Genomic DNA, 13,297 nt, shown 5'->3' with positions numbered 1-13,297 from the left:
CCAAAACTTCTATAACTTTTCTTTCAAGTCCAAGTTCAAATTAAATTTTTCTCCCCAAAACTTTATAAATTTTATTTCTATTCCTAATAACAACCATATTTAATATTTCCTTCAAAAATTGGGGTGCTACATAAATAATATTAAAATATACCGAAGAATACAATATATATAGATGATTTCAATTATAAGTAAAATGAATGTGAAAATTCAATAAAAAAAAAGGGTTTTCAAGAAAAAAAAAAGAAGAAATTATGAGAATTAATACTTGTATTTTGAAACAATTAAATTCCTGAAATTTTATTTTATTAATAAAATATTCTCTCCATCCAAACTTTATATTTAATTATAGTTAATACATTTCATATTTAAATTTTATATATATATAGCCTTAATATCTATGTGTAATATCTTAAATATAGCCTTTAATATTACCCTTTATGTGTAATAGAAACAGGGAATAAAGCTAGGCACATTACCCTTTAATCCCACTTTGCTTATCCCCTTTTTGTTGCTGCAATTGTTGTTCGTATAATTTAATTTAGTTCTACTTAATAAAAATATTTATTGGGATTTCTAATTAAATACTAATTTTGAACTGTGACATGAAGTAATATGTTCCAGTTTGTTTAATGAATTTGCTCATTATTTCTGAAACTTAGATCTAATTCTTGAGGCTTTTGGAATAAAGCTTATATTACTATTTTGAATATGTTTTCTGAATATTAAGGGTATAATTTTTTTTGTTCTTATAAGCTTCAAATTTTATTGAAAAAACTATAGTTAGAAAATCAGCTATAGAAAAATTGAAAAAAGTCCAAAACCAGACAAAGCCTAAAAACATGCTGCAGAGACATGAAAAAAAAAATCTGTAGATACAAAAGGGAAAAATAGGACAGCAAAAGACCACACTCTACGCAAAATCCAAAGTAGACCACAACCTAAGAGACCAAAACCAGACAACAATCAAGACCCCAAGAAAAAACCAATTATATATTTGTATTCACTATTTCGAATCCTCTAAGAGTAAAGTAGATAATTATCACCATAAACTCCTAGATTCAAGTAAGCATCTATAGGTATTACTTTTCCTCATTCATTTTGTCCTGAAATCCTTTCTATAACAATGACGATTTGATAAAAGAAACATGGAAATTACAAACTCCTGAGGTTTATATAATATATATTTATTAGTATATCATAAGGAGATCACTGGTTGCAAAATGAAATAGCCCTAGCAGCAAAGTAATTAACATCCCATTTAACATATAAATTGCAGGAAAACATCAATTTTAAAAAAAGCTCATATTGGAAAGGCTAAGAAAATACAGCACAAACCTCTTGCTTTGATCCCAATTTTATGTAATCGAGGTGAATCACAGAACTGCAGAGTTCTGCTCACAAAGCTTTATAGCAGCATGCAGATCTACAATAATTAGAGCTGGTTTACAAAGTCCAATCAAATGGCCAAAGCAAATGTTTGAACAATAAGAAAAATCCCAAAAACAAGAAGACATTGTACAGTAACCAAAAAATATGGCATAAGCTTTGGACATTTTCAATATGAAGAAATGTTTTCTCTTCTTAGACATGAAAAACTGCTAATGCCTCTTCTTAGAAATTTTTTATGCGGATCTCTTCATGGCATCCTTTCCCTTGTCCTTTTTAGTTTGTCTCTCACTCTTTTGGTCATATTAGTTTCCAATCTTGTAATGTCTTATTTTAATTGCCATTTGATTTTAACCAATAATATTTGATATTATAAGGTTGCTGTCAAACAATTCCAATTCAAATTTTAATATCAATAGATGGATCATAATCTTTGATTGATGCTCATTTTGAATATCTTCTTTTTTTTTTTTGTTTGCTATCCAAACATCACCCTGCCCTCAGCTTAAATTATTAGCTCTCAGATTTTAAAGATGAAGAACAACTCCAATGCACCGTCATCTCCCAATCTTCTAATGACAGTCCTAATCCTACTGAAAATGGTCTCGATGGCTCAACTCCCACCACCTCCATAAGCATACAAAAGAAAAGAAATCTTCCAAGAAATCCAGGCAAGCAAACAGGGACTAAATAAATTAAACAATAAATTGATTTATTAAAAATAATAAATTAAAAAACAACCACCAAAATTATAGGAGATGTAGCAGAGAGACCGAAATTGCTAGGTAATAAACAATAAATTAAAAAATAACCACAATAAATAGTTCTATAAATTTGATTTCACCCATGAATCCAAGTAAAATACAAGCATGGAGAACAGTGCCACAAACAACTAAAAACAACCACAAATGCCCAATTTCAATAGGTAGTAACTAATTAAAATTGATTGAAAATAATTAACCCTAAACCTAAGATCGTGAAGGACAACAAAACTCAAATAATGACAAAGATTTTGAGAGGCAATGTGAGAGAATAACAGCAGTAGTACCAAGAATTCGAGAGGCAAGCTTCGTGGAGGACAACAACAGCACGATTTTGATGAGCAACAACACAGACTCATAGTCACTCCATGGCTGTAGCTAGCATCGAAGGCGAGAGAGAGGACAGGGAATCGTTCACCATCCGAGAGAAAGAATGGGGAATCGTTTACCACCTGAGAGAGAGGATAAGAATGATAACAAAACCAAAGAATCCAAAGCCTCGAGAGGGAAATAATCGTAGGCAGTAGTCAATTAGGCAGATATTGATATTTTGAGGGGGAAGTCATAAAAAACACTTATTTTTATTTTTATTAGCTTTTAAAAATAAAATGTTATAAAAAAATAACAATTGAAATTCTTCATTTTTTAATAATATTTTTATAATTTTAAATAGCTGACATTAACCCATTTAGGAGAAAAATTGGAATCAAAATTAAACCAAATCAAATTAGAATTAGAACTAAAACTAAATTGATTTAAATCAAAATGAGAATGGATTATCAAAATTAATAAAAAAATGACATTGAATCGGTTTGGAACCAAACAGTTTAATTCATGCTAAACCTTTTTTTTTCATTAAAAAATATAAAATTTTGAAAAAAAAAATAACAAGTGAATTTAATTAAAACCATAAGCAAATTGAAATTGGAATCGAGGAACCATATAGGAATGTTTTAATCCCTTAAATCTTGAAATCATGCCGAAGCCATTCTTGGCCAACCTTAGGTTATAAAAAATTTTTAAATAATATTATAACTTATTTTATTTTCTTTTAAACTAGTATGTGTTTTATTTTGTCCACTTCAAAAGGAAAATTTTTTAGCTAGTACAGGTGACTCGACTCTATTGAAAATAAATCCCAATTCGTTGTGTATAATTTTGAGATTCTATATAATTATATAATTATGTAAAAAAGCTTAAGATGTTTCTAATTTTAACATTTGAAGACTAAAAATTTTTGTCGTCTCCTATACTTGTACCCTTAACTCACACTTCAGGGACGAAATATATAATTGTCCCCTATATTTGAGATTTTTTTTTTTTTTGAATTATGATAGAAAAGTTGTCCCCAATTCTAAATAGTAATTCAATTAGGGACAAAAAATATATTGGTCCCCTATAATATAAAAAAATTATGATTTGAGGACCATAAAAAAAATTCGTCCCCAAAAATTGTCCCCTATACTCACTTTTTTTGTAGTGTCAGGTTAGGTCCCCAATTGCATGGTGGGCAAATGGAAATATTATTTGCAGAAATCTTTGTTCACGCTTAAATCATAGGTTTATTTCAACCATTTATTTCTGAAGAATTTATCATTGCCGATGAACGGATGTGGTTCAAAGATAGAACAATCAATCCCCTGATCCCTTCCCACCTACCACTAGTCTCTGAAAAACGAGAGCCTAGTCTTGTAATTGCCTCTTGTTACAGAGATGATAGTATTTGTTAATGGTGACTTGGATTCTTAGTACTAAAGAATTCTAGAATTACTTACCATGAAGATCTGAAAGCGTCAAAAGTTGGTCTTGATTTATATCCTTGGAAATAAAAACAAAATATATTAAAGAATTACAATTTGTGCGGGTTACAATTTAAATTTAATTTTAAATTATTTTTTAATATTCTCTAATTAATATATTTAAAAAAATATTTTTTTAATAGCAACTCCAATCTTAATGCCAAATAGGCATTACATCTTTTGTAAAATTTTGGGTGTAATTGGATAGAGGATTTTAAGTGATTAGTGAGCGAGAAAAATATTTAATGTTTATAATTATTTTTCTTATAATATAAGATTTATATGTGAAGTAGACTTACATTGAACCACTTCAAATTTGGTGTCTTTGTATTTTTGAATTATATTTTCTTAACCGTATTTATACCAAAAAAGAATAAGAGAGAAATTGGAGAGATAAAATAGCCAATCCATAGTCATCGGCACTTTTCCATTTTCATTTTCTAGCATTCTCGTTTGCCATGAAGGATCGGCCGTATCCATGGAAAAATCTATCTTACTCGGGTTAAATTTTACCGTGTCTTAATTTTGGATTGTTTTGTTTCATTTTAGTCATTCACCCTAGATGTTATTATTTAGGCATTCTTCTTGTATATAAATATCCTTATGCATACATGTAAGGTGATGATGTAAAATACAAAATTCTTGTTTTCCTAGTTTATTGTGTTCTCATAAGAGGGAGACAAAGAGAAGAGAAGGTGAGAGAGTGGGAGAGAGAAATGGTGGAGTGAAAAGAGTGTTTGAGAGATAGCAAAGAGAGGGTAAAAGAGAGACCGAGAAGAAAGGGTAAGATAGAGAAAGAGAAAGGGAGAGAGAAATGGTATAGGAGAGAAAAGAGAGGAAGAGAGAAATGGTGAGAAAGAAAAGGAGAAATTATATTATAAAACTATTATTATATTGCACCGAATGATAAGTCAATAAGAATTCTACATATATACAAATTTAACTACTAAATTTCGAAGAAAATAAAAACTGTTTGATGCGTATTTGGTAATTAAAATTTTGTAGGGTCCATTTGTGTACACATATTTGTTCTTTATTGGCTTACCATTCGATTTAAGATATCATATATGGAATTACTACTATATTGTATAATTATTTGAAATAAAAGAATATGAGAGAGAGAAAAATAGAAAGTAGATACTGTGGTTTCATGGAAATGAAAATTTTGAAAGTTTATGGATATTTTTAAAAAACTCTCTACATTGACTAACGACGAAGTATAAGAAAATAGATAGATATTCCTTTTAATAGATGGAATTAAATTATAGGGACTTTTTAATATAATTGTCAAAATATAAGGACTAACTAATGAATTATAGCAAATGCTAGAGACCTCATAATAATTCATCCCAACATCAAAATGAATTGTGATTTGCACAATTGCATCCCTATACAAATCTCTTTCTTCCAAATAAAAAAGTTTCACAATAGTGACTATTTAACGTGAGAGCTCTCTATAAATACGCTATACACAAATAGTCATTGGGGTGAGGGCCACTATCTCTAACACAACCTCACCCGCAAATTCCCACTAAAGTTTAAGTGCGAACAAACATATATCCATTTTATCTTGTGTTTGAATATTTAATTAATAAATGAGAGCGATCAAAATCCTAACTCTCAGTTTTTTCACTTGAGAGACTTTGATAATATTTCAATAAACTTATAAGTAAGAGTTATAAGAAAAGGTTTGCATCCTAGCATGTGGATCCGCCTCTTCTAATACTACCATAAAATACAGAATATCCATAAGCTTTATATTGAGTGACGCTAGACTTTCATTTGCATCACCGAGAATAGTAATTGTGGCTAGACATCAAGGCTTCCAAGATATTTCTGGAGTGCCCATTTTTAGCTGCAAATTGAGATTAAAAGTTTAGTAATGATTCATGATATATGTATATATAGTATTCTTTATTGTTTTATTTTATTAGAATCATTACTTTAACTAGTTTGAGATTATGAAATAACTTTATTGATGAGATAGTTGATATGAAACTTTCCCCTCCTTCAGAAGCAGAGTAAAGTTTCCACACATACTTCATATCCATATCCAATTACATTTATGCCTGCCTATTTAAATAAGACAGCAATTGGGCTTCCAACACTATATCCATCAGCCACCCATTTCAGGTATCCCTGAGCAAAAGATCTTCTAGCATTCCCACTTCTGGTAAATGTTACAGAGTATGTAGCTTTCTGGTTCAGCCTACTGAAACTAATCCTGTGAGGTGTTACCTTAACACGTACGCCTTTAGGTGAAGAGATGTGAAGAGAGTAGACTGAGTTGGGCTTGCCAACGTTTGTAATTGTTCTTGAATATATCTGTGGAGTAGATCCCAATTCGATAGAAAATGAAGGGTAATTCAGCTGAGTTTCAGGAATGCTTGAATCATTTGAGCACTTCACTTTGCGCTTCACTATAAGCCCTACATGTTTGTCAGAATAACCAAGACCACATAAGTAAGGAACGTAATCATCAGGTTTGAGGTCATAAATAAGCCCTGGATCACTTGCTCTTGATGGGTTCACATGGCCTGCACCGATGTCAAAGACAATAGCCGGACGATACTTTCTTTGTTCAGGAATAGGCTTGCCTGCAAGATTATACAAAGAAGCAGTGGTCATGATGGCAGATTTTATAGCAGCAGGTGACCAGTTTGGGTGGGCACTTTTGAGTAGAGCAGCAATGCCACTAAGATGAGGGCAGGACATTGAGGTACCAGAGATCATACCAAACCTGTTGGTAGTATGATCATCTGAAACTGGATAGGCAGCTAAAATGTTCACACCAGGGCCTATAATGTCAGGTTTCAAGATCCCAGGACTCGCGATGCTAGGACCCCTCGAGGAAAACCAGGCCACTTGAGGAGCAGCCGGTACACCAGTTACAGTTCCTTTAAACAAGATTGTAGCAGTCGGCGACGATGTAGAGTTTATATAGGCTTTAATTGCCGAGCCTACCATGTAACTCACACGTGATGCAGGGAGCACATGATGTTCAGAATCAAGCACGATAACAGAGCCTTGATACTCATAATTCATTACAATCATGGCAGCGCCTCCATTTCTTTTCACCTCTTTGCCTTTGGAAACTGTTTCAGACCCTCCTTCACAGAACACTATCTTGCCTTTGACATCAACATTTTTCAATGATCCATTTTTGCAGGATGCATAAACAAGTGGCAGTGATGATGAAGTAAAATGTTTTGGCTGAATAAGAGATTCGCCATTTAGCTCTTTATTATTTCCAAGCAACACTGTTGCTCGTATTTCTCTGTCCACAGTGCTTGCTCCTACAGTTAGAATCCATGGTGCCTCATTTGACAAAGTTCCATAAAGAGGCCCTTTATTTCCTGCTGAGCAGCTGACAAATATCCCCTTTTGAGTAGCAGCAAATGCTCCAGTTGCAATGGCATCATCATAGAAAGGATGAGAACCAAGACCAAGGGAAAGTGAAAGCACATCAACTCCATCATCGATGGCAGCGTCCATTGCAGCCAGTATCTCACTCTCGCCGGCCTTGTTATCTAAGGCAGAAACTTTGTACATTGCCAAGTGGGCTAATGGTGCCATGCCAATCGCAGTGCCATTGGCCTGCCCAAACAAATTGGCACCTTTCACAAGACTTCCAGCTGCTGTGCTAGCAGTGTGTGTCCCATGCTGATCCCTGTCCAACATGTCATTACTGGTGGCGTCGAATTTTCTCAAACCAATAAGCTTGTTGTTGCACAGTGTTGCATTGAACTCACATTTCCCTTTCCATTTTGCTGGCGGAGGAGGCATTCCTTTACCGCTAAATGAAGGGTGATCAGGCGCTATTCCAGTGTCCACAACTCCAATAATCACTCCTACGCCGTAATTCGAAGATTTCCAAAATCCTAAATTTTGCTGCAGACCCAAAAAGCTTGGCGTGTGGGTCGTGTGTAGAGGCACCATCCTCTGAGGCCGGGCTAACAGCAACTCTTCCCTCATTTCCATTGCCTTTGCTTCATCTGCTGTAAGTTTTGCAGCAAACCCAGTAACCACATGGCGATAGCAGTGAAGCAAACGTGGTTGGTTTGAGTTTAAAGTGTCAGCTGGCAAAAATGATCGATACCAGCTTTCTAAATCTTTGGACTCTGTGAACAATTCTCCTTCTGGTTGCTTTAAGAGGACAATATAAGTCTCCAAGACGCTTTCTTCATTCACATATCCATTACTGGTTGAAGGAGTGATCAGTGACTCAACGATGACTAGAGAGGGGCTAAACATAGAAGTGAGGATAAAGAGGGACATAAACAACATGGTTGGCAATATTTTGCATCTTCTGTTTTCCATATTGTTGGAAGGAATAGAAAATGCTGGAGCTTTTGAGCTTCTACAGCCATATCCTCGTACATTTATGGTAAATTTGGACATAAAGAAGAAAACACCAGTGTATTGATTAGATTTCTCTTTCACCCGTCCATCGTGCTTAGTGGGACGTGCTAATAATGCAGCCAGACCATGCCAAAGAAGAGCAGAAATTAAAATGAATGAAATGAATTAATACGGGGTTTTAAAAAAATTGTATTATAAAATCGATAAATTTTAATTAAAATTAAATAAAAAAAATTATATTACCAAGCCAGAGATTGACTTGGGGACTGGTAATGCTGCTAGTCCCTGTAAAAACAACGACGCGATTATGATTTCTTTGAATGACATGTCCTCATATTAGAAGCTGATTTATCGATCTCGACAACCAGTAGCCATTTATTTTGTTTCAACTTTGCTCCATAAACGTAGCATCCATGTTTTGGACAAAATAATTATGACAGGTTATTCCTATTTGAATTATTTTTTTTGAAAATATTGCTTTGAATTTCTAAAATAATAAAAAACCAATTTGTAAAAATTAGCTGAGTGTTTTATCGCTAACTTAGCTCCACAAGTTTAGAATCCAAGTTTGATATCAGATAAAAATAACGTTTTTTAGAACATAAAACTAAAACTAAATTCTATTTCTCATATACTTTGTTCATATTAACGAGGTCTGTTTACATAACAATAAATGGCTTATCGTTGCTCAGTTATATAACAATAAATGGCTTATCGTTACTCAATTTTGAGGTTATTTTATTATTATTTTTTAATTTCAATTTTCATTAAAAGAATGTTCAAACTTTAATTTAATATCACTCTAAATCCCTCTTACAAGACTTCATTGAATATTCTGACTAAAAGCTGATCTGAACGTTAGATACAATAAACAAATATTTCTCTTTTGTTACTTAAAGAGAACAGTTTCTCTGTTATCTAGGAAATGTACGTTATAAGAGAAAAAAAAAATTAAAAACTAAGTGATTTTATTTACTGAAGAAAAGAGAGAGTATTCTCTCCAGTTGATAGAGAAAAAATATTTTTTATCGTGTCAAAGGTATGTCCAGATTAGAAACTAGAAATATTTATGTATCGCGAAAGTATGTAAATTAAAAGAAATAAAATAAATATGTAAAACACTAATATTTACATAGTTTATTTTTTTCACATAGGGTTATATCTATGAACATACCATCATCCACTATAATCAAATAATAAATCAACCATTATAACTTTTAAATTAACTACCCAATTACACCCAAGAGAACCTTGACATCATAATTGCTAATAGTAAATATATTAATTAGTCCTCTCAGTCTCCTCCAAACAAAACCAATATATTTACTACTTTAACGACTAAACTACAAAAGGTGTCTTCAACTAAATGGGCAAGTGCCCGCTCACTAATAGACAATAATTTCTTCGTTTTGAATTCTATGTCTTCTCTTCACTTCAAGCCCAAGTCTCTTTCCCTCCATAGAACTGTAATGGGCAAGAGCCCCTTATCATCTATGGGCTGAAAGTCACTCTCTATAGTCAAAGTCAGATAACATTATCACCATACTTCTATTTATAGTGTCAATCCCCTTAATTGTAATATGATTAGGAGTGCTACTCAATTTAGGAATAACACTAAAATAGAAGTTCTACTCTATTATATTGAGAAATATTTCTTCCATTCAAATTAGGAAAAAGATCTTCCAAATCAACTAAAATTTTGGGTCATAAATCTAATAATCTTCACCTTGACACAAAATTCATCAATCATTACATACCTCAAATTCTTGGGTGTCATCAAATCATCAAATCTCTGTACTTGAGCTTGAACCCTTCAAATCTTCCTTTCTTCAATCTTCATCTTGGATATAACTTGCTTTTTTCTTCAAAAAATCTTCACATCATCAATTTTCTTGATTTTGCATCAAGAATTCCATCTTAATTTTCAACTTTTTACTACCTTGAACTTGCATTCCATATTGCACGTGCGAATTCTACATGTCACAGTAGCTTCACTTTTAACCAAACTCATTAAGATCATCCCCAATCCTCTGATATCAATTATTGTGCATTGTGAAAGTGTGTAAACTAACAAGAAACAAAGTAAATATAAAATAACATTAATATTTACATGGTTCACCCTTTTCACATCAAGCTACATCCACAGATATGCCATCATCTACTATAATCAAATAATAAATCAACTATTACAAGCTCCAAACTAACTATCCAATTATATCAAAGAAAATAAAGTCATTCACCCCAAGAGCTGAAAATCACTGTTTCAATGGGTGAAGCCACTCTCCATAGGTAAAGCCACTCTCTATGAGCAAAACCAAATAATACTTTCACCATACTTCTATTTATAGTGTTAATTCCTTCAATTCTAATCTGGTTAGGAGTCTCACTCAATTTAGGAATAACACTAAACTAGGAGTTCTACTCTATATAGAAAATATTACTCCTTCTTATTGAGAAATATTTCTCTCATTCAAATTAGAAAAAAATCTTTCAAGTCAAGTAGGATTTTGGATCATAAATCTAATAAGAATCTAGTTAGAGGACTTTGAGGGATTAAAATTTGAGTATTTTTGTGATGCAAATTAAAATTGAGGGACGATATAATGAAACTAACTTTTAAAATTGATGGATGATAAGTGAAATTAAGTCGATAATAATTTTTACAAAATATAAATGTAAAGTCAATAATTAATAGATTTTTTTTTCCTGCACCCTATATTCAATATAATGCTGGAGTTTTTGAGCCTCGACACCCGTATCCGAGTGGATATGGAGCAAAGTTGGACACAAGAAAAGAAAAAAGCACTAATGTGCTTTGTGGGACTCACTAATAATGCAGGCACTCAATGCCAAAGAAGATTTTCTTTAAAATTTGCTTCTTTCTCTTGATCATGGCACTTTCACTTCCTGATATAAGTCTTTTTAACTTATTTTTGTTAAACGTTTTATTAGTATGTTGAAATTTTGTTAAACGTTTTATTAGTATGTTGAACTAACGTCACTATTAAAAATAAAAATAATTTAAATATCACGTCTCTATATTCTTTTTCCATCTTTCATCTCTCACACTACTCTTTCTCTTTCTTCCTATTCTATCCTCCTCTCCATGTCTCTATATTTTCATTGAAATAATTTCTCATCAATAATGAAATTAGAATTAAATTAAAAATTATAATTATAATTTAAAATTCTTATAAAAAATAATGAAAATTTAATTTCTTCTTTTATTTGGATACTCTTTAGGTATTAATTTTATTTAACTTTATAAAATATAAATTTCATGAATTAACAAAAAAAAAAAGTAGCCTTTACGTTTTCCTCTCCTATTAAATTTTTTTCGGATATTTTACTAATATTTTTAAACTTTTGTAGTTTCACTATTTATAATCTTTTAATACAATTTTAAAATTTAGAAAAAATTCATGCAAATTCTAATTACACTATTAATTATTAATATATAAAATAATTGAAGCTTGCGTAACATGTGCATGGCCTTTTGTCAATAATTAGTCATGTAATTTTCTAAACTAACCTATCCAAACCATAGTTTTATTTTTTTTAATTAAATTATATTTATATAATCCAAGTCTTATTAAAATTCTAATTATAACACTATTCAACTTTCAAGCAATAATTAAATTAGAATAAATTTATAATAAAATTTTAATTTTTATTAATTAATTTTTGTAAATAATATAAATTTATAACGGTATTTTTTGTAGTTCACAAGTTCACCTCTCATTCATATATTTACATATATTGTATTATAGATAGATAAATAGAACTACTAGTCCAATAAATAGTTTAATGCTAAATTATACAAAACGCGCCAAAATTTATATAAGAGGGTAAACCCACAAAATAAAACCTTAAAAACAGTCTTCTGTGTAAAGAATTTGTTTAGCAATTAAGTTTATGAGAATAGCTCAAAAGAGGGGAAAAAAATACAATAAAAATTAGAGAAAATAGCTCTTGAGGGAGCAAAAGAGAAGCTTGAATGGTTTATGGTAGTAACAATAGTTTAGTAGAATGGATATAGATTTTTGGATTACCTAGCTTTGTTTCTACGAAAATCCCCCAGATGCAACTCCGATACACAAACTGAAAACCTCATACTCTTATCTTTGGTTGAAATACGTTGGAGGAGGAAGAAAATGTAACAAAGGAAAAAGGGAGAGGCAAATGCCGACTAGAATTTTGCCAAAAGAATTCTACTCACTGCTGTTATAGTAAAAAAATTTTAAAGATTTGTGTGAAATTACTAATATAACCTGGACATTGACTGGATTTTTGCCAAAAGAATTTTGTTCTTTGCTGGTATAGTATAGTAAAGAAACTTTAAAGATTTGTGTGAAATTACTAATTATTAAATTTGGAGAAAAGTTTTTTCAAATTATATTCAATGGTGTAATCTATAATATTATATATCAATATATCAAATGATTAACCATTTTTTATATATAAATATATATATATATTTTTTGTTTATAATAATTAAAATTATTATTTATTTTTTTAAAAAAAATTAATTAATTATTAATTTAATTAATTTTTTATTTTTTTAATTTTTTTTTAATTTTGATTAATAAATGGCCTATGAGTTATTAAATAAATAATTAAAAGAGTGAATGGTGGTTTAGCTAAAAAAAAAAAAAAAAAAAGTTATTTGTATTCCCAGAGCTATATAAGTAGGTGGCAGTTAAACAACAACAACTGAGGAAAGTTATGTCTTTCACTATTCTTCCTATTACCTGCATATAATAAAATAAATATCATATGAGCAACATCATAAAATTTCCAACAACAAAAAACAACTCAATTTTAATTAGACTCAATATTTTATCTTTACTTTATCTATCTTTAAATTTTCAATTATTGTATTTGATTTCTAAAGCCTTGCATTTATTTTCTCAAAGCCTTATATTTAAGGTTCAAACAATCAAATTAGTCACTTTTCATTTAATTACATGTGACATTAATGAAGCTAGT

General features: G+C 30.9%; 1 protein-coding gene across 1 annotated transcript; it reads right to left on the bottom strand.

The window, feature by feature from the left end:
- Positions 1-5,898: 5,898 nt before the first annotated feature.
- Positions 5,899-8,318, bottom strand: LOC110635882 (subtilisin-like protease). The gene has a single exon (XM_021785379.2). The coding sequence runs from the start codon at positions 8,264-8,266 to the stop codon at positions 6,020-6,022; it is 2,247 nt and encodes a 748-aa protein (XP_021641071.2). The 5' UTR covers positions 8,267-8,318; the 3' UTR covers positions 5,899-6,019.
- Between the last annotated feature and the right edge of the window lie 4,979 nt (positions 8,319-13,297).

This window comes from Hevea brasiliensis, chromosome 11 (assembly GCF_030052815.1).
Source record: "Hevea brasiliensis isolate MT/VB/25A 57/8 chromosome 11, ASM3005281v1, whole genome shotgun sequence".
Classification (NCBI taxonomy): domain Eukaryota; kingdom Viridiplantae; phylum Streptophyta; class Magnoliopsida; order Malpighiales; family Euphorbiaceae; genus Hevea; species Hevea brasiliensis.
Note: the sequence above shows the minus strand (reverse complement) of the source record. Positions and strands in the feature narration are given on the sequence as shown.